Below are 22712 nucleotides of genomic sequence, written 5' to 3' on the forward strand. Positions count from 1 at the left end.
TATGGCTTAGTGGAGGGACTCTCTAGTATGGCTTAGTGGAGGGACTCTCTAGTATGGCTTAGTGGAGGGACTCTCTAGTATGACTTAGTGGAGGGACTCTAGTATGACTTAGTGGAGGGACTCTCTAGTATGACTTAGTGGAGGGACTCTCTAGTATGGCTTAGTGGAGGGACTCTCTAGTATGGCTTAGTGGAGGGACTCTAGTATGGCTTAGTGGAGGGACTCTCTAGTATGACTTAGTGGAGGGACTCTCTAGTATGGCTTAGTGGAGGGACTCTAGTATGGCTTAGTGGAGGGACTCTCTAGTATGGCTTAGTGGAGGGACTCTAGTATGGCTTAGTGGAGGGACTCTCTAGTATGGCTTAGTGGAGGGACTCTCTAGTATGGCTTAGTGGAGGGACTCTCTAGTATGACTTAGTGGAGGGACTCTCTAGTATGACTTAGTGGAGGGACTCTCTAGTATGACTTAGTGGAGGGACTCTCTAGTATGGCTTAGTGGAGGGACTCTCTAGTATGGCTTAGTGGAGGGACTCTAGTATGACTTAGTGGAGGGACTCTCTAGTATGACTTAGTGGAGGGACTCTCTAGTATGACTTAGTGGAGGGACTCTCTAGCATGACTTAGTGGAGGGACTCTCTAGTATGACTTAGTGGAGGGACTCTCTAGTATGACTTAGTGGAGGGACTCTCCTGCCTGAGAGCGGAGGGGAGGAGGGACAGAATGTGGTGATGGGGCCGGGAGGAGGGATGGGGAGGGGGACGAGTGAGACAACGGTGAGAAATGATCCACCTCCTCCTTCCTCTCTCTCTCTCTCTCTCTCTCTCTCTCTCTCTCTCTCTCTCGCGCTCTCTCCCCCTCTGTCTCTCTCCCCTCCCCTCTCTCACTTCCTCTCTCCCCTCCTCTCTCTCTCTCTCTCTCTCTCTCTCTCTCTCCCCCCTCCCCTCTCTCCCTTCCTCTCTCTCTCTCTAAGTGAATGATTCAGCAGACGGAAATTTAGAGTCCTCTAAACCTGCTGTTTCCCTCCCATGCCAACCACTCGTCTCTCATCACTGTCCCTTAGCGTCCTGTCTGTCTGTCTGTCTGTCTGTGCCGCTGGAAGCAGACAGAGCAGCGGTTCCTTATCTCGTACCCGCCACACACACACACACACACACACACACACACACACACACACACACACACACACACACACACACACTCCGGCTTGTGGCTCAGCGTTCTGCTTGGCGGTGACATGCTGGCTGTGTTGTGCGACGCAGGGGGACAAGTTAGCATCTCCTGAGCTCTGCTCCTCGACAGACCCCTTTCAGGTCCCCACAGACAGACCCACGATCAGGAGGTGTGTGTGTGTGTGTGTGTCGTGTTTGTGTGTCAGTGTTAGCGCGAGCCGTACGAGAGGGGGACATGTTGGCCTCAGTGTGGTACGCCAAAAAGATAGGCTGGCGCCTAATCAAGACCATGAGGAGAACCAAGGGACTGCAGCAGACCTTACTGGTAGGTAGGGTGAATGTATCTACTGTCATTTGTTGGTAGGTGTCATAGGGTCTGTCATTGACTGACACTGTAAGCTGATGAACTCTCCACTGCCCTCTTACTCTATGCAGTGAACATTTCCAGACCAGACTGCTGGCTGTCTTTTCAACCACTGTGAATGAGCAAACTAACAACTGTGAAGTTGGGTTTTTAGGTTGTTTGTAGAATTTGTTTACTGTTAATATATGAAGCTAGGGTTGTTGATTGTTTTGTATGGAGTTGATTTGGAGACATTGATCAGGGTTGTTGATTGTTTTGTATGGAGTTGATTTGGAGACATTGATCAGGGTTGTTGATTGTTTTGTATGGAGTTGATTTGGAGACATTGATCAGGGTTGTTGATTGTTTTGTATGGAGTTGATTTGGAGACATTGATCAGGGTTGTTGATTGTTTTGTATGGAGTTGATTTGGAGACATTGATCAGGGTTGTTGATTGTTTTGTATGGAGTTGATTTGGAGACATTGATCAGGGTTGTTGATTGTTTTGTATGGAGTTGATTTGGAGACATTGATCAGGGTTGTTGATTGTTTTGTATGGAGTTGATTTGGAGACATTGATCAGGGTTTGTTGATTGTTTTGTATGGAGTTGATTTGGAGACATTGATCAGGTTTGTTGATTGTTTTGTATGGAGTTGATTTGGAGACATTGATCAGGGTTGTTGATTGTTTTGTATGGAGTTGATTTGGAGACATTGATCAGGGTTGTTGATTGTTTTGTGTGGAGTTGATTTGGAGACATTGATCAGGTTTGTTGATTGTTTTGTATGGAGTTGATTTGGAGACATTGATCAGGGTTGTTGATTGTTTTGTATGGAGTTGATTTGGAGACATTGATCAGGGTTGTTGATTGTTTAGTGTTTATGTGGTGCTGTTTTAGAAAGCCTGTTTCCTGGTGTTGCGGTCTTACAGGAATGATAATGCCCTTTCTAAATGTAAAACAGATTTGTTTTGGCGTCATGACGATGCATTGTTTTAAGCTCCCTTTCCTGCTCTCACCTCCGACAACAGGAACTCTGCTGTTCTAACAGCACACACCTACATGAAATCCCAGGAGTAGCACTACACTCTGACTTTACCCACACATCCCACTCCTTCCACAGTAACACACTGCTCCCACAGCACAGAGATCTCAGCCTACTCCTTACCGTGGGTGTGATGCCGCTGGACAGACAGACAGAGCAGTGCTGTGCTGCAATGCTACGTGAGCTGAGCTGCAGTAAGTTAGTAAGCAAATAGCCCTCTGAGTGACTTTTAGAGTAGAACCAGAGACAAATGAACCCTTTTCAGTGTTCCTGTCTGTCTGTCTGTCCGCCCGCTACGCTGTGTGTCTCTGAGAGATGCATGTTGATGGTAATTAACCAGTAGGAGCAGCAGGAAGAAAGGCTTGAATGGAGCTGGATTATGTTCCTGGGCTTCGGTGGCTGTGCCAACGATGATGTCATGTTTGAAATGGTGATTGATTTGACGTGAGGCAGATGTTGTTGAGCCACGCCAGTTCATCTGTTACGTTTTACCTGCTCAGTTTGTGTGTCTGCATTGATTGGATGGAGTGGTGCTTTGGTTATTTTAGCCAAAATGTAGGTTCCGTTTATTGGAGTCGGTTTGTCCTGTCCGAGTATAACAGGCTTTACAGTATATTATTATCCAGTATATTTACTGTATTAAGATTTTAAATTACAGTATATTATTATCCAGTATATTTACTGTATTAAGGCTTTACTTTACAGTATATTATTATCCAGTATATTTACTGTATTAAGGCTTTACTTTACAGTATATTATTATCCAGTATATTTACTGTATTAAGACTTTACATTACAGTATATTATTATCCAGTATATTTACTGTATTAAGGCTTTACTTTACAGTATATTATTATCCAGTATATTTACTGTATTAAGGCTTTACTTTACAGTGTATTATTATCCAGTATATTTACTGTATTACGGCTTTACATTACAGTATATTATTATCCAGTATATTTACTGTATTAAGGCTTTACTTTACAGTGTATTATTATCCAGTATATTTACTGTATTAAGGCTTTACATTACAGTTTATTATTATCCAGTATATTTACTGTATTAAGGCTTTACATTACAGTGTATTATTATCCAGTATATTTACTGTATTAAGGCTTTACACTACAGTATATTATTATCCAGTATATGTACTCGCACCAAGTTAGTTTTATGAATTGAAATGTATTTGCTTAATTAAAATGAGAGCTTTGTCTTGAAGCAAAACTCTACTGAACAAAAGTATAAACCGCAACATGCAACAATTTCAACTATTTTACTGAGTTACAGTTCATATAAGGAAATCAGTCAATTGAAATAAATTAATTAGACCCTAATACATGGATTTCACATGACTTGGCAGGAGCACAACCATCCATGGGCCTCGGAGGGCGTAGGCCCACCAACTTGGGAGCCAAGCAGGCCCAGCCAATCAGAATTAGTTTTTCCCCACAAAAGGGCTTTATTACAGACAGAAATACTCCTCAGTTTCATCAGCTGTCCGGGTGTCTGGTCTCAGACGATCCCACAGGGGAATAAGCCGGATGTGGAGGTCCTGGGCTGGCGTGGTTTACATGTGGTCTGCGGTTGTGAGGCCAGTTGGACGTACTGCCATATTCTCTCAAATGACGTTAGAGGCGGCTTATGGTAGCGAAATGAAGATTCAATTCTTTGGCAACAGCCCTGGTGGACATTCCTGCAACCAGTATGCCAACTGCACACTCCCTCAAAATTTGAGACATCTGTGGCATTGTGTTGTGTGAAGAAACTGCACATTTTAGAGTGGTATTTTATTGTCCCCAGCACAAGGTGCACCTGTGTAATGATCATGCTGTTTAATCAGCGTCTTGATATGCCACACCTGTCAGGTGTATGGATTATCTTGGCAAAGGAGAAATGCTCACTAACAGGGATGTAAACAAATTTCTGCACAGAATTTGAGACATTTTTGTGCGTATGGAACATTTCTGTGATCTTTTATTTCAGCTCATGAAACATGGGACCAACACTTTACATGTTGCGTTTATATTTTTGTTCAGTGTATTTTAGCACCCCAGCAATATTAAAAGTGAATATGTGGGCCTCCCGAGTGGTGCAGTGGTCTAAGGCACTGCATCTCAGTGCAAGAGGCGTCACTATAGTACCTGGTTCGAATCCAGGCTATATCACATCCGGCCGTGATTGGGAGTCCCATAGGGCGGCGCACAATTGGTCCAGCGTTGTTCGGGTTTGGCCGGGGTAGGCAGTCGTTGTAAATAATAATTTGTTCTTAACTGACTTGCCTAGTTAAATAAAGGTTAAGTAAAAACAGCAATATGACACATAGGTTCAGATGTATCGCTTTGTCTTATTTTAACGGTTTTACCTAGAGTGCTAAAAGCTCCAGATTTACAGGGGGAATAACTTATCCATAAGCTCATCTGGGTTAGTGTTGAGCCATGTGAACGAAGGTTTACTTCTCACTATGTTAGACATGGTTAGAAGGTAAGTCTGTCACATTGTAAGAGACGACTGCGGCCTGTCATCCATCTTTACTCTACTAGTCCCCGTTGTTCCACTGTTACAGACAGAGGTGGTATCGGCTGTAACTGTGTTGTTCCACTGTTACAGACAGAGGTGGTATCGGCTGTAACTGTGTTGTTCCACTGTTACAGACAGAGGTGGTATCGGCTGTAACTGTGTTGTTCCACTGTTACAGACAGAGGTGGTATCGGCTGTAACTGTGTTGTTCCACTGTTACAGACAGAGGTGGTATCGGCTGTAACTGTGTTGTTCCACTGTTACAGACAGAGGTGGTATCGGCTGTAACTGTGTTGTTCCACTGTTACAGACAGAGGTGGTATCGGCTGTAACTGTGTTGTTCCACTGTTACAGACAGAGGTGGTATCGGCTGTAACTGTGTTGTTCCACTGTTACAGACAGAGGTGGTATCGGCTGTAACTGTGTTGTTCCACTGTTACAGACAGAGGTGGTATCGGCTGTAACTGTGTTGTTCCACTGTTACAGACAGAGGTGGTATCGGCTGTAACTGTGTTGTTCCACTGTTACAGATACTTTCATTGGTAAGATTTTCAGATTACTTGAAGTATCAGTATTGTAAAAGAATGGAGATACTCCCTCAGTGAAAGTGTGTGTATATGTGTGTATGTTGTTATACGGGTCAGAGAATGACAGCCTTTCTCTGTTCCAGTCAAGCTGCACTCTGATCCTCTTGGCTTTCCGTCTCAATTTAGAGGAGAATTCTTGACAGGTGTGCTTTGTATTTACCATTAGAACACTGTACTGCCCACATTCTACCATAGAAAGCACCTTTCATCCTGGAGACTCTGAGATAAATCCTACAATCCAGTCTCCAACCTCAACGTCCCAGCTATGTGTTCATGAGTTAAAGCCTTCTGATCCCAGAACAAAATGACAGTTATCAAACCTCTCTGGGTTGTCAGGAAGCTGTTGTGTCAAACAGGCTCTCACACTGGTCAGATCATCAGACAGGATGGGATGCAGTGGTGAGGTCCAGAATGACAGGACTGTTACTGAACCATCCCCTGCATCTTCTTCCAGACTCCCAACTTCAGGTTGCCCAGGTGTTTGGCCACGTCTACCAGGGCTCTTGAGACCCTCTCTGGATCCGGCACTGTGCACTTGGCTCTTCCAACGGTGGCCTTGTAGTTCTGTAGAAATCTGATGTCTTCAGCTCCTCCTCTGCGGCCCTGATTGTGTGTGAAAGGGATGATATCTCTTTATTCGTCACCTCAATATTTTTATTCATCTGACTGTTGTGCTCCTCTTCCTCCCTCAGAGAAGTTATTCTGGCTGCCTCTTCATCTTGCAGAAACTGGTGAAGCATCTCAAACTCCTCCTCAATCTGCTTTTCTGTGGTCTGGGCCTGGCTCTTAATGTGCTCTGCTGTTTTCTGTGGTCTGGGCCTGGCTCTTAATGTGCTCTGCTGTTTTCTGTGGTCTGGGCCTGGCTCTTAATGTGCTCTGCTGTTTTCTGTGGTCTGGGCCTGGCTCTTAATGTGCTCTGCTGTTTTCTGTGGTCTGGGCCTGGCTCTTAATGTGCTCTGCTGTTTTATCACACGTTACTTTAACTGCATTAAAGATATTCAGCTTCTCCTGGAAGGGTTTCAGTGCAGTCTTGAGTGCAGATTCATCTATGGGACAGAACTTGTGGTTTGTGTGTTTTCTGGAAGTCTGACACACGAAACAGACATGCGTTTTATCCTCCAGACAGAAGAGCTTGAGATTCTCTCCATGCAGACTGAAGAGCAGCTCAGACGCTCTCTGACGACGTCTCTCCTGTAAGAAGGACTCCTCACACATGCTCTTTAAAACCAGCTTACATGGAGGCTCCTGTCTTACTGATCTTCTCCTGCAAACTGGACATTCCCAAGTTGATTTCCCCTTCCAATAGTCGTGCAGACAGGCTTTACAGAAGCTGTGGCTACACGACAGGAGGACAGGGTTCTTGAAGATGTAACATAACACAGGACAGGAGAGAGTTTCTCCCAGAGGAGACTATCTGGAAGCCATTTTCCCTATGTCACTCTCTTATTTGGCTACCGAGGTTATATAAGATCACACTGTACCATAGTCTCCAACATTCCAAAGATGCATCACCTGCACTGCCACGATGTTGTACTAAACTTCCACCTGAACAGGTGACTGTCATACTTCCTGCATTCCTGACAGGTAGAGGGGTGGAGCTTTAGGAAACGATGAATCAGAAATCTTCTGTGATTTCAGTGAGAGCGATAAAATGTCAAGGTTCATGATAGAGACAGCAACAGAGGGAGGCGACAGTATAGCCTAGGCATTCATGCTAAACGTGTACTTAGTAGGAGACGAGGAAAGAATGATAAAGCAACCTAAAAAAGTATTTGAAGTGCGTTACAGTTTGAGCAGTTAGAGTGCTGAAGGTGCTTAGTAAACTATATCTGCAGCCGATATTTAAAGGTAGACACTCGTAAGCATGCCTGTCATGGTCCTTTTCTGATATTAACCACATATTCAAGTGTTGTTAAATTGCTGAATGGGATATGGTGGTGGTGGTGGTCATTAACCTCCAGTCTGAGCAAAGTTCAATGTGAACTTTATGGGGAATCTCTATTAGATTGTGAGATATTGAGTTCCTAACACAGATTAGGATGGAAACTCATTAACCCAATGCTATCCTAAACCGTGTGTGTGTGTGTGTGTGTGTGTGTGTGTGTGTGTGTGTGTGTGTGTGTGTGTGTGTGTGTGTGTGTGTGTGTGTGTGTGTGTGTGTGTGTGTGTGTGTGTGTGTGTGTGTGTGTGTGTGTGTGTGTGTGTGTGGGTGGAGAGAGTGGACAGAAACAATTAGAATGAGAGAGAAACAAGATAACCAGATGCTTAATGACTAGCCCAGCCCTAAACTCAGGACATCCCCCCTCCCCTTAATGACTAGCCCAGCCCTAAACTCAGGACACCCTCCCCTTAATGACTAGCCCAGCCCTAAACTCAGGACATCCCCCCCTCCCCTTAATGACTAGCCCAGCCCTAAACTCAGGACATCCCCCCCTCCCCTTAATGACTAGCCCAGCCCTAAACTCAGGACATCCCCCCTCCCCTTAATGACTAGCCCAGCCCTAAACTCAGGACATCCCCCCCTCCCCTTAATGACTAGCCCAGCCCTAAACTCAGGACATCCCCCCTCCCCTTAATGACTAGCCCAGCCCTAAACTCAGGACATCCCCCCTCCCCTTAATGACTAGCCCAGCCCTAAACTCAGGACATCCCCCCTCCCCTTAATGACTAGCCCAGCCCTAAACTCAGGACATCCCCCCTCCCCTTAATGACTAGCCCAGCCCTAAACTCAGGACATCCCCCCCTCCCCTTAATGACTAGCCCAGCCCTAAACTCAGGACATCCCCCCTCCCCTTAATGACTAGCCCAGCCCTAAACTCAGGACATCCCCCCTCCCCTTAATGACTAGCCCAGCCCTAAACTCAGGACATCCCCCCTCCCCTTAATGACTAGCCCAGCCCTAAACTCAGGACATCCCCCCTCCCCTTAATGACTAGCCCAGCCCTAAACTCAGGACATCCCCCCCTCCCCTTAATGACTAGCCCAGCCCTAAACTCAGGACATCCCCCCCTCCCCTTAATGACTAGCCCAGCCCTAAACTCAGGCCACCCTCCCCTTAATGACTAGCCCAGCCCTAAACTCAGGCCACCCTCCCCTTAATGACTAGCCCAGCCCTAAACTCAGGACATCCCCCCTCCCCTTAATGACTAGCCCAGCCCTAAACTCAGGACACCCTCCCCTTAATGACTAGCCCAGCCCTAAACTCAGGACATCCCCCCCTCCCCTTAATGACTAGCCCAGCCCTAAACTCAGGACATCCCCCCTCCCCTTAATGACTAGCCCAGCCCTAAACTCAGGACATCCCCCCTCCCCTTAATGACTAGCCCAGCCCTAAACTCAGGACACCCTCCCCTCCCCTTAATGACTAGCCCAGCCCTAAACTCAGGACACCCTCCCCTTAATGACTAGCCCAGCCCTAAACTCAGGACATCCCACCCTCCCCTTAATGACTAGCCCAGCCCTAAACTCAGGACATCCCCCCTCCCCTTAATGACTAGCCCAGCCCTAAACTCAGGACACCCTCCCCTTAATGACTAGCCCAGCCCTAAACTCAGGACATCCCCCCTCCCCTTAATGACTAGCCCAGCCCTAAACTCAGGACATCCCCCCTCCCCTTAATGACTAGCCCAGCCCTAAACTCAGGACATCCCCCCTCCCCTTAATGACTAGCCCAGCCCTAAACTCAGGACATCCCCCCCTCCCCTTAATGACTAGCCCAGCCCTAAACTCAGGACATCCCCCCTCCCCTTAATGACTAGCCCAGCCCTAAACTCAGGACATCCCCCCCTCCCCTTAATGACTAGCCCAGCCCTAAACTCAGGACATCCCCCCCTCCCCTTAATGACTAGCCCAGCCCTAAACTCAGGACATCCCCCCCTCCCCTTAATGACTAGCCCAGCCCTAAACTCAGGACATCCCCCCTCCCCTTAATGACTAGCCCAGCCCTAAACTCAGGACATCCCACCCTCCCTTTAATGACTAGCCCAGCCCTAAACTCAGGACATCCTCCCCTCCCCTTAATGACTAGCCCAGCCCTAAACTCAGGACACCCTCCCCTTAATGACTAGCCCAGCCCTAAACTCAGGACATCCCCCCTCCCCTTAATGACTAGCCCAGCCCTAAACTCAGGACATCCCCCCCTCCCCTTAATGACTAGCCCAGCCCTAAACTCAGGACATCCCCCCTCCCCTTAATGACTAGCCTAGCCCTAAACTCAGGACATCCCCCCTCCCCTTAATGACTAGCCCAGCCCTAAACTCAGGACACCCTCCCCTTAATGACTAGCCCAGCCCTAAACTCAGGACATCCCCCCCTCCCCTTAATGACTAGCCCAGCCCTAAACTCAGGCCACCCTCCCCTTAATGACTAGCCCAGCCCTAAACTCAGGACACCCTCCCCTTAATGACTAGCCCAGCCCTAAACTCAGGCCACCCTCCCCTTAATGACTAGCCCAGCCCTAAACTCAGGCCACCCTCCCCTTAATGACTAGCCCAGCCCTAAACTCAGGACACCCTCCCCTTAATGACTAGCCCAGCCCTAAACTCAGGCCACCCTCCCCTTAATGACTAGCCCAGCCCTAAACTCAGGCCACCCTCCCCTTAATGACTAGCCCAGCCCTAAACTCAGGACATCCCCCCTCCCCTTAATGACTAGCCCAGCCCTAAACTCAGGACATCCCCCCCTCCCCTTAATGACTAGCCCAGCCCTAAACTCAGGACATCCCCCCTCCCCTTAATGACTAGCCCAGCCCTAAACTCAGGCCACCCTCCCCTTAATGACTAGCCCAGCCCTAAACTCAGGACATCCCCCCTCCCCTTAATGACTAGCCCAGCCCTAAACTCAGGACATCCCCCCTCCCCTTAATGACTAGCCCAGCCCTAAACTCAGGACATCCCCCCTCCCCTTAATGACTAGCCCAGCCCTAAACTCAGGACATCCCCCCTCCCCTTAATGACTAGCCCAGCCCTAAACTCAGGCCACCCTCCCCTTAATGACTAGCCCAGCCCTAAACTCAGGACATCCCCCCTCCCCTTAATGACTAGCCCAGCCCTAAACTCAGGACATCCCCCCTCCCCTTAATGACTAGCCCAGCCCTAAACTCAGGACATCCCCCCCTCCCCTTAATGACTAGCCCAGCCCTAAACTCAGGACATCCCCCCCTCCCCTTAATGACTAGCCCAGCCCTAAACTCAGGACACCCTCCCCTCCTGTCGCTGGACTTTTGAACTGTGATAACAGCCATTAGGGTGTGTTAAAATGACTCTTCAGTGATGTACAGTGGCCGGGTAAAGTGGACCATTAAGAACCCATTAGTCTGTAGACTTTAGAGAAGATTGTTCACCAGGCAGGCTGCAGTGGTGGTGCTGGGTTACATGCAACAGGAGAGTGGAAGGGTCAAGGGTCATCCTACAGGTGCACTGTACCGGACTTGAGTACAGATGTCTCTTGTTGGGATTGCCTCCGAGTCTGTCCAAAATGTATCCTAAAGCTACGCTTACAGTGAAAACATGTTCATTTATTCATGATGGTTCCGTCTTGGTTGCGCAGATACAATGTAGTTATACAGTTTACCTGGGATACTTACACCGTGACTACACTGGTCGTTCTTTTGAAACGTCATTTGGGCAGCTTCCTTGTTATTGTTCTGTATCTACAACATGGATCAGCTCAAAAATGTTCTGGAAAATGTACATGCTAGTTCTAAAACTCAAGTGATAATATCATGGAATGTTAATTTGAGCAGGGAGGGTACTGTAGTTTGTTAATTTGAGCAGGGAGGGTACTGTAGTTTGTTAATTTGAGCAGGGAGGGTAGTGTAGTTTGTTAATTTGAGTAGGGAGGGTAGTGTAGTTTGTTAATTTGAGTAGGGAGTGTAGTGTAGTTTGTTAATTTGAGTAGGGAGGGTAGTGTAGTTTGTTAATTTGAGTAGGGAGGGTACTGTAGTTTGTTAATTTGAGTAGGGAGGGTAGTGTAGTTTGTTAATTTGAGTAGGGAGGGTAGTGTAGTTTGTTAATTTGAGTAGGGAGGGTAGTGTAGTTTGTTAATTTGAGTAGGGAGGGTAGTGTAGTTTGTTAATTTGAGTAGGGAGGGTAGTGTAGTTTGTTAATTTGAGTAGGGAGGGTAGTGTAGTTTGTTAATTTGAGTAGGGAGGGTAGTGTAGTTTGTTAATTTGAGTAGGGAGGGTAGTGTAGTTTGTTAATTTGAGTAGGGAGGGTACTGTAGTTTGTTAATTTGAGTAGGGAGGGTAGTGTAGTTTGTTAATTTGAGTAGGGAGGGTACTGTAGTTTGTTAATTTGAGTAGGGAGGGTACTGTAGTTAATTTGAGTAGGGAGGGTACTGTAGTTAATTTGAGTAGGGAGGGTACTGTAGTTTGTTAATTTGAGTAGGGAGTGTAGTGTAGTTTGTTAATTTGAGTAGGGAGTGTAGTGTAGTTTGTTAATTTGAGTAGGGAGGGTAGTGTAGTTTGTTAATTTGAGTAGGGAGGGTAGTGTAGTTTGTTAATTTGAGTAGGGAGGGTAGTGTAGTTTGTTAATTTGAGTAGGGAGGGTAGTGTAGTTTGTTAATTTGAGTAGGGAGGGTACTGTAGTTTGTTAATTTGAGCAGGGAGAGTAGTGTAGTTTGTTAATTTGAGTAGGGAGGGTAGTGTAGTTTGTTAATTTGAGTAGGGAGTGTCGTGTCTTTGGGTTACCATTAAACTGAAGATATGTTTATCAATTAGCTCCCTGTAATTATTATCACGCGATTAAACTGATTAATCGTTTAATTGTAATTAACTAGGAGATCGGGGCACCAAGGAGAATATTCAGATTACAAAGCTATAATTTTCCTAATATAACTTTCCTGTACTATAATATTATATTCTATTATAGTATAGGCCGATTATCTTCTAGTTTCAATGGTGTATTTTACCTTTAGTCCGGTCTCATTCCAAACATCGTAAATTGTTGTATCTGCACGAACCCAGTCTTTACTAAAATCATCCATACATCAATTGTCTTAAAATCATTTATTTACTACACTAAGTAATTAACAGAAAAACATACAAACAGTAATTATTGTCACAAAGGATTGGTATTTGAATGTGCCCTTGTGGGCTAAACAGGCTGGTCGGCCTGTTGAACAATGGGTCATAAATGGTCAGCTGAGAAGTTTACACAGAGTTCATTAATATTACAATTGACAATTGAAGGCTCACTCATTCGGGAACAATTGCAATCAATATATATTTACGCTCAGTGTGTCGTCGTTCTTTGTTGGAGAGTAGTTCTGTTGGGGAGTTTTGTCCGCGTTCTCTCTCTCTCTCTCCCGGTTAGAATGGAAGTGTCAGAGCGACATTCATTAATGTCGTCATAGAATGGTGTTTTCGTTGGTCTTCGCGTTCGATTATATAATTTACTTAGCTGCAGACTAATAATTAATATCAAAGACTTGTTCTTATTCTGTCAGTATCAATAGTCTAAAAGTTAACCACGTGGTATGGTTCACTTTCAGTAGAGGAATTAGATGGTAGAACCTATTTGGCCAACGGAGTGTAGGCCTGGTCTGGAGAAATGTAAATCAGGGTGTGTTTTATAGTGCCCATCGAACAGGCTGGTCAAATGACGCCTGGTCCTGTATATGTCCCTGGGGCGTGCCTATGACTGAGTTGGATTTGGTTACAGAAATACAATTCTATCACATTACATCAGTACATAGCATCTCAATGTCTTACAAAAGCTTTATCCTTATCAATACATTCCATACACCCATATGAGGCAAGTCTTAAACTGAGTCTATTATATAAACAGTTTTATGGTAATATGGCTATATTGTCTCTTCTGAGTATCACAAAATGGTACCAGCGGATCAGTTCGTAGCTGGATTCTTCAATTCTATGAGTTGGAAGAATTTCCTTTGTCTCTCTATGGGCCATGTGGCCAGAGACTTTCCTGGAATTTTAGAGTTTTTCTACCCTTTACACACAGGGTGGATTGTGTGCAAAAGGGAGAGGCCAACGTCATGACAGGAGGGTACTGTAGTTTGTACATTTGAGCAGGGAGGGTACTGTAGTTAGTTAATTTGAGCAGGGAGGGTACTGTAGTTTGTTGAACTTTGCATATTCAGCGCATTTGGAAGGTATTCCCCTTGACTTTTTCATTTTGTTACGTTACAGCCTTATTCTAAAATGTATTCAATTGTTTTTCCCCCTCATAAATCTACACACAATACCCCATAATGACGAAGCAAAAACAGGTTTTTATAATATTTTACAAATTGATAAACTGAAATATCACATTTACATAAGTATTCAGACCCTTCACTCAGTACTTTGTTGAAGCACCTTTGGCAGCGATTACAGCCTCAAGTCTTCTTGGGTATGACGCTACAAGCTTGGCACACCTGTATTTGGGGAGTTTCTCCCCATTCTTCTCTGCAGATCCTCTCAAGCTCTGTCAGGTTGGATGGGGAGCGTCGTTGCACAGCTATTTTCAGGTCTCTCCAGAGATGTTTGATCAAGTCCAGGCTCTGGCTGGGCCACTCAAGGACATTCAGAGACTTGTCCCGAAGCCACTCCTGTGTTGTATTCGCTGTGTGCTTAGGGTCGTTGTCCTGTTGGAAGGTGAACCTTCGCCCCAGTCTGAGGTTCTGAGCGCTCTGGAGAAGGTTTTCATCAAGGATCTTTCTGTACTTTGCTTCGTTCATTTTTCCCTCGATCCTGACTAGTCTCTCAGTCCCTGCCGCTGAAAAACATCCCCACAGCATGATGCTGCCACCACCATGCTTTACCGTAGGGATGGTGCCAGTTTTCCTCCAGATGTAACGCTTGGCATTCAGGCCAAAGAGTTCAATCTTGGTTTCATCAGACCAGAGAATCTTGTTTCTCATGGTCTGAGAGTCCTTAAGGTGCCTTTTGGCAAACTCCAATCGGGCTGTCGTGTCTTTTATTGAGGAGTGGCTTCTGTCTGCCCACTCTACCATAAAGGCCTGATTGGTGGAGTGCTGCAGAGATGGTTGTCCTTCTGGAAGGTTCTCACATCTCCACAGAGGAACTCTGGAGCTCTGTAAGAGTGACTGTCGGGTTACTGGTCACCCCCCTGACCAAGGTCCTTCTCCCCCGATTGCTCAGTTTGGCCTTGTGGCCAGCTCTAGGAAGAGTCTTGGTGGTTCCAAACTTCTTCCATTTAAGAATGATGGAGGCCACTGTGTTCTTGGGGACCTTCAATGCTGCAGATTGTTTGGGGTACCCTTCCCCAGATGCGCTGTCAACTGTGGGACCTTCTATAGACGGGTTTCTGCCTTTCCAAATCATGTCCAATCAACTGAATTTACCACAGGTGGACTCCAATCAAGTTGTAGAAACATCTCAAGGATGATCAATGGAAATAGGATGCACCTGAGCTCAATTTATTGTCTCATAGCAAATTAGTCTGAATACTTATGTAAATAAGATATCAGATTTTTTTTTTTTTTAATACATTTGCAGACATTTCTAAAAACCTGTGAAACTTTGTCATTATGGGGTATTGTGTGTAGATTGAGGGCTGTAACGTAACAAAATGTAGAAAAAGTCAAGGTGTCTGAATACTTTCCCAATCCACTGTCAGTGCTTCCAGGGTAGAGCTGAGCTGAGAGAAATACTTTTAACTCTGTGGAACACACTCAGGGGTCCGCAGCACCACTCTCATCAAATATACATGTCCCGGGTACTTATTTAATTGGCAATGCATTATTGAGCTGATCCTACATGTATAAGGTCACATTGGATTGAGGATGCAGACAGAGACAGAGTTTTGACAGCCGCGCTGTCTGCCTGAGTACACTGGAAGTGATCAAGCAGGTACAGGAAAGGCTAACAGCTTGTATGAGTGTGTCATTCACATGTGTTACGTTCTTGGAATAGATGGGCAGGTGGTGTTTGGATATCTCATTTACTGTGGGGTGGGGGGGTGGAATGAGTGGGTGGAGTTCGTGAGTGGGTGGAGTTCGTGAGTGGGTGGAGTTCGTGAGTGGGTGGAGTTCGTGAGTGGGTGGAGTTCGTGAGTGGGGTGGGGGTGGGTGGAGTGGGTGGGTGGGTGGAGTGGGTGGGTGAGTAGTGGGTGGACTGGTGGAGTGGGTGAGTGGAGATCGTGAGTGGGTGGAGTTCGTGAGTGGTGGAGTGGTGTGAGTGGGTGGGTGGAGTGGTGTGAGTGGGTGGGTGAGTAGTGGGTGGACTGGTGGAGTGAGTGGGTGAGTGGAGTGAGTGGGTGAGTGGAGTGAATGGGTGAGTGAATGGGTGGAGTGAATGGGTGAGTGGGTGGAGTGAATGGGTGAGTGGGTGGAGTGAGTGGGTGGAGTGAGTGGGTGGAGTGAATGGGTGAGAGTGAATGGGTGAGAGTGAGTGGAGTGGAGTGAATGGGTGAGGGTGAGTGGAGTGGAGTGAATGGGTGAGAGTGAGTGGAGTGGAGTGAATGGGTGAGAGGGAGTGGAGTGAATGGGTGAGAGGGAGTGGAGTGAATGGGTGAGAGGGAGTGGAGTGAATGGGTGAGAGGGAGTGGAGTGAATGGGTGAGAGGGAGTGGAGTGAGAGGGAGTGGAGTGGAGTGAGAGGGAGTGGAGTGAGAGTGAGTGGAGTGAGAATGGGTGAGTGGGTGAGGGTGAGAATGGGTGAGAGTGAGTGGAGTGTATGGGTGAGAGTGAGTGGAGTGTATGGGTGAGAGTGAGTGGAGTGTATGGGTGAGAGTGAGTGGAGTGTATGGGTGAGAGTGAGTGGAGTGGAGTGAATGGGTGAGAGTGAGTGGAGTGGAGTGAATGGGTGAGAGTGAGTGGAGTGTATGGGTGAGAGTGAGTGGAGTGTATGGGTGAGAGTGAGTGGAGTGTATGGGTGAGAGTGAGTGGAGTGTATGGGTGAGAGTGAGTGGAGTGTATGGGTGAGAGTGAGTGGAGTGTATGGGTGAGAGTGAGTGGAGTGGAGTGAATGGGTGAGAGTGAGTGGAGTGGAGTGAATGGGTGAGAGTGAGTGGAGTGGAGTGAATGGGTGAGAGTGAGTGGAGTGGAGTGAATGGGTGAGAGTGAGTGGAGTGAATGGGTGAGAGTGAGTGGAGTGGAGTGAATGGGTGAGAGTGAGTGGAGTGGAGTGAATGGGTGAGAGTGAGTGGAGTGGAGTGAATGGGTGAGAGTGAGTGGAGTGGAGTGAATGGGTGAGAGTGAGTGGAGTGAATGGGTGAGAGTGTGAAAGGTCTCAGGAAGAGCCTCCTGTAACATAGTGAGACACCTGGATGGAACTTAACTTCCTGTAGCTGTGGTTATTCATGGGTTAATAACATTGTTGGAGAACATCGGCTAGTTACATTACGTACACATCTCCTTGCAGCAGTGGTGCAACCAACTCTGTTTTTCTATATCATGGCAGAAGAATCAATTGTGCATAAGATTAACATAATCTATGCCCATACCAAAAATGATTATTTATACTCCTTGAAAATATCCCTGCCATTTCCCTAGCTAACCACAGCACTATGTACAGTAGTAAAATATCATTTTACTCCCTGAAAAGAAATATCCCTGCCATTTCCCTAGCTAACCACAGCACTATGTACAGTAGTAAAATTTCATTTTACTCCCTGAAAATAAATATCCCTGCCATTTCCCTAGCTAACCACAGCACTATGTACAGTAGTAAAATATCATTTTACTCCCTGAAAATAAATATCCCTGCCATTTCCCTAGCTAACCACAGCACTATGTACAGTAGTAAAATATCATTTTACTCCCTGAAAATAAATATCCCTGCCATTTCCCTAGCTAACCACAGCACTATGTACAGTAGTAAAATTTCATTTTACTCCCTGAAAATAAATATCCCTGCCATTTCCCTAGCTAACCACAGCACTATGTACAGTAGTAAAATTTCATTTTACTCCCTGAAAATAAATATCCCTGCCATTTCCCTAGCTAACCACAGCACTATGTACAGTAGTAAAATATCATTTTACTCCCTGAAAATAAATATCCCTGCCATTTCCCTAGCTAACCACAGCACTATGTACAGTAGTAAAATATCATTTTACTCCCTGAAAATAAATATCCCTGCCATTTCCCTAGCTAACCACAGCACTATGTACAGTAGTAAAATTTCATTTTACTCCCTGAAAATAAATATCCCTGCCATTTCCCTAGCTAACCACAGCACTATGTACAGTAGTAAAATATCATTTTACTCCCTGAAAATAAATATCCCTGCCATTTCCCTAGCTAACCACAGCACTATGTACAGTAGTAAAATATCATTTTACTCCCTGAAAATAAATATCCCTTCCTTTTCTCCGGCTGTAGTGCTAACTAGAGGTAGATGCTATTTCTGTCTCCCAGCTACAGTGAGGCTGATCTGATCAGGACCTGACTGTAGGTGCCTGTGGATACAGACACCACAGCGATGATATGTGGATACAGACACCACAGCGATGATGTGTGGATACAGACACCACAGCGATGATGTGTGGATACAGACACCACAGCGATGATGTGTGGACACAGACACCACAGCGATGATATGTGGATCCAGACGCCACAGCGATGATATGTGGATCCAGACGCCACAGCGATGATATGTGGATCCAGACGCCACAGCGATGATATGTGGATCCACACACCACAGCGGTGATATGTGGATCCACACACCACAGCGGTGATATCTGGATACAGACACCACAGCGGTGATATGTGGATCCACACGCCACAGCGGTGATATGTGGATCCACACGCCACAGCGGTGATATGTGGATCCACACGCCACAGCGGTGATATGTGGATCCAGACATCACAGCGGTGATATGTGGATCCAGACATCACAGCGGTGATATGTGGATCCAGACATCACAGCGGTGATATGTGGATCCAGACACCACAGCGGTGATATTTGGATACAGACACCACAGCGATGATATGTGGATCCACACACCACAGCGGTGATATGTGGATACAGACACCACAGCGATGATATGTGGATACAGACACCACAGCGGTGATATGTGGATACAGACACCACAGCGATGATATGTGGATCCACACACCACAGCGGTGATATGTGGATACAGACACCACAGCGGTGATATGTGGATACAGACACCACAGCGGTGATATGTGGATACAGACACCACAGCGGTGATATGTGGATACAGACACCACAGCGGTGATATGTGGATACAGACACCACAGCGGTGATATGTGGATACAGACACCACAGCGGTGATATGTGGATACAGACACCACAGCGGTGATATGTGGATACAGACACCACAGCGGTGATATGTGGATACAGACACCACAGCGGTGATGTGTGGATACAGACACCACAGCGGTGATGTGTGGATCCAGACACCACAGCGGTGATGTGTGGATCCAGACACCACAGCGGTGATGTGTGGATCCAGACACCACAGCGGTGATGTGTGGATACAGACACCACAGCGGTGATGTGTGGATCCAGACACCACAGCGGTGATGTGTGGATCCACACACCACAGCGGTGATGTGTGGATCCACACACCACAGCGGTGATGTGTGGATACAGACACCACAGCGGTGATGTGTGGATACAGACACCACAGCGGTGATATGTGGATACAGACACCACAGCGGTGATATGTGGATCCACACACCACAGCGGTGATATGTGGATCCACACACCACAGCGGTGATATGTGGATCCACACACCACAGCGGTGATATGTGGATACAGACACCACAGCGATGATATGTGGATGAGGAGTCCTATTATTTCTCTCTGTCTCTGGAGAATATCTTTGGAGTTGTAGGAGCAGGCAGGGAGGGAGGAGCTTGGTTGGTGGGATTGCAGCTCTATTTGATGTGAAAGCTGTTGCCATGGTGCCGGTCCCCACAGAGTAGGAGCACGAGCTGTGACAATGGCTCTTACCTCGTTGACACCTGTGACTCTGGCTCAGCTATAGGCTGGCTCTGGCTCTGGATGGAGGAGGAGGAGGATGCTTCTACTATTTGAGTGTGAGAGGAAGATGAGGAGGAGGAGACAGAGAATCAACAGGCGTTCACACAGACCAGGATCCTATTCCTTTTTTCCCCTCTGATGGGCACAGGCTGTTGTTATTCCACTGTGGATCGGTGGCGGCAGTATGTGTGGGAGACCAGCGAGCTGCAGTGTCTGAAAACACCCAAGGAGGAGAACACACATTTACACACATTTACACACACACACACACACACACACACACACACACACACACACACACACACACACACACACACACACACACACACACACACACAGTCACCATCACCCAGCACCAGAAGCCGACGTTTACCGGACTGAACTGGCTAACGGCTAATACTTCCTTCCTGGATTTTACACACTCATCTGGGAAGTGTATCTGTGGCGTCTCACACTCATCTTGTTCTCAAACGCTTTTGGGCATTTTCTTATTCCTTTCTCCTCTGTCTATCTGCTCCTTCTGGACCTGCGAGCACCTTTAGAGAGAGGCGCTGAGTTTCCGTGTTATGTCGGCTGGCAGGAGCGTCAACAGCGTCCATAATCATATCTGGTGACACATGGGTGTCTACGCCTGGACAATCAGTAACACCTCTCTGTGAAAGATTTCCTGTGGCGACAGAGGTTTCTGATGACTTTCAATAGAGTTCAACTCTTCTGGGACTGAGTGAGGGGGAGAAGGGTGGAGAGGAGGAGGAGGAGGAGGAAGACCACACCAGATCAGAGCTCAGGATGGATCTTCTCTCCATCTATATTTAATGTGTGGAGGTTTGGAGGGGGGGAGTCTCTGAGCTGTTCTTCTCCTCTTAAGAATGTACTGTGATTGAGCCCTGGTCATTTGTCTGCACTTCACTGGAGGTCCACTTACAACCTGGAAGCAAAGGAGAGACAGAAAGAAAGAAATAGAGCTCTCTTCTCTGATGTCTCCAAGACTTGTCAGGTAATCAAGCCCATTTCCTGCCTTTCGACCCCCCCACCTTCCCGTTCTGTCGTTCTTGAAAGAGAAGAGAACAAGAGAGAGAAGAGTCCCAGTGATCCAGGGAGACTACTGCTGGGGAGTTTCTGGCAGTGCCATCTGTCTCTGTCTCTCTCCGTCCTAACTGCCTTCCCAGCTGTTGACCATGTTGCGTCTGGTGTGTCCCCCTGGTTAGAGAACGGAGGATGCAGACGGGGCTGTCTGTCTTTCACGATCTAATGGACTTCCTTTTGGACTTTTGGTCCCTCTTACTGCTCAATAGGATGCAGTGAGTAACCTTACCCATGCATGTACACCCCTCCAACTCCTTCACCTTATATTCCTCTCCTCTGTGGCTGCCAGTTCAATCGCTCTGTAGGCCAACTGTTCTCTTGTTCCTGGCCCTAAAGGAAGAGAAGAGGGGATAGTTATTTCTCTTCCCTCCTCTGGTCCCTTGCTCCTGAGATGAATTTCATCTTCGGCAACAACACTCAGTTCCCACGAGGTGGGCGGAGCGGTGGAGGTGGGGGCCAAGGGCATGGGGGGCCCCAGAAACAGAAGCAGGGGCCCAAGAGAGGCACCTCAGAGGAATTGCCCTCGGGACATCATACGGGCTCACCTTCCTCCTCCTCCTCCTCTTCCTCCTCTCACTGGCAGCAGCTCATCACCTTCTTCTCCAAGAGAAATGCCTTTAGTGACTGCATCACAGCCGGAGCCACTCAGGTAATTCCAGATCACACGCCTGTAGTACCAACAGGTATACTGTAAATGTGCTCACACTCCCGATTTCCTGCTTTTATTGCCTGGTAATACTCAGTGTTTGTGGACAAGGCAAGGAACAATTCTGGATTGTTCAATTGTTTGGGCTTGATATTTGCCTGTGTAGACTGTAGCCTCTGATACTTGTGTGGCAAACAATGTTTCTATTTATATTCCTCAAGGTTACTATGGCAGCTACTGTTGCTCTAAGATGTCTCTAAGCATGTAGGCAGAGGATGCAGAAGGTTCCCAAAAAGCTCAGCATTGAAAGTGTAAACTAAGATGCCTGTTTCCTCAGCCTTGTGGAGAGGTGCAGAGATGTCCGTCAGTCTCCTGGGAGTGTACTTTAGAACCTGACGTGTTTACCGAGAGACCAATCCCTAGTCCCCTTGGCACCTAGCCACCTCCTAATACCTCTCTGGAGCATTAGATGTCCTGCTTCACCATGCTCCTTTAACGCATCAAGTCAATCAGTCATTTATTCCTTGACCAAGGTTAACTAACCTGGCTAGCATCCTCACATAGTGCTGTCTCAGTCCTGTCTTCCTGTCTTGTCTTGTCAACCATCAGGAGTTGGGAGTAGAGGAGAGATTGGTTGGTTATTCTCTGTGTCTGGTGAGGCAGGAGGGCTCATGGTCACTACTGTACTGGAGGCTCAAGTTTCACCTCTGATAATTATCATCCATTACATACTGATGGAACCGTAACAGATGAATGGACAAGAGCGAGATTAACCACAAGTTTGATTTGTCTTTTAATGTGTTGGCAAACCCTCATGAAGATCTCTTGAGCAAATTGTTGGTGTAAAGATGCTTGTTCAAGAAGAGGCTCACTAGTGAGCTGAACTTTCAGTGACATCATGACCAAGTGGGGCTTGTGTTCCCATCCAGTCCTGTGTTGCAGTAAATCAACAGGGCCTGCTGTCTGTCTGTACCCTGATGTCCAGGGACTGCTGTCTGTGGTGTAGGCAGCTGGCGCCAGCAGCACTCACTGCTCTATTGTTTTCCGAGTTATAAACTGTAATCAGATTGGACTGGGCCTAGAGCTTCTTCCCAAGGTGTTGTCCAGAGCACTTAGTGGAGGGCTAATGGCCCATTACATCTGCTGCTGCTGTACTGTGAGGTGCCATCACTTTTATATCAATTCATCCTGTCTTTTACTGAGGGAAGAAGAGATGGATGGAGACTTTTGGGAGATGGATGGATGGAGACTTTTGAAAGATTGAATAAATGGATGGATGGAGATGGATGGATGGAGAAGGACGCATGGGAGGAAGAATCTTCTGTAGTACTCACAACAACCACTTCATCTTTCTTTCATGAGCCTTTTTACCCACAAATACCCGAACATACAGTACGTT

The 22712-nt window shown here is 46.8% G+C and overlaps 1 protein-coding gene and 1 pseudogene across 13 annotated transcripts in view; one reads left to right on the forward strand and one right to left on the reverse strand.

Moving 5' to 3' along the window:
- dlg1a (discs large MAGUK scaffold protein 1a) overlaps nucleotides 1–22712 on the forward strand; it is a 380448-nt gene that overhangs the window by 144123 nt on the left and 213613 nt on the right. Inside the window, exon 1 of one of the 13 annotated variants that reach the window (XM_045687917.2) lies at nucleotides 19920–21316. The exons of the other annotated variants lie outside the window; for them this stretch is intronic. Within the exon in view, the coding sequence (XP_045543873.1) occupies nucleotides 21059–21316 (258 nt within the window). The 5' untranslated portion in view covers nucleotides 19920–21058. Of the gene's footprint in view, nucleotides 1–19919; nucleotides 21317–22712 lie in introns of those variants that run through there. 13 annotated transcript variants of the gene reach the window in all.
- Nucleotides 5867–7086, reverse strand: LOC123724622 (nuclear factor 7, brain-like; annotated as a pseudogene).

This window comes from Salmo salar, chromosome 10 (assembly GCF_965601325.2).
Source record: "Salmo salar chromosome 10, fSalSal1, whole genome shotgun sequence".
Classification (NCBI taxonomy): Eukaryota; Metazoa; Chordata; class Actinopteri; order Salmoniformes; family Salmonidae; genus Salmo; species Salmo salar.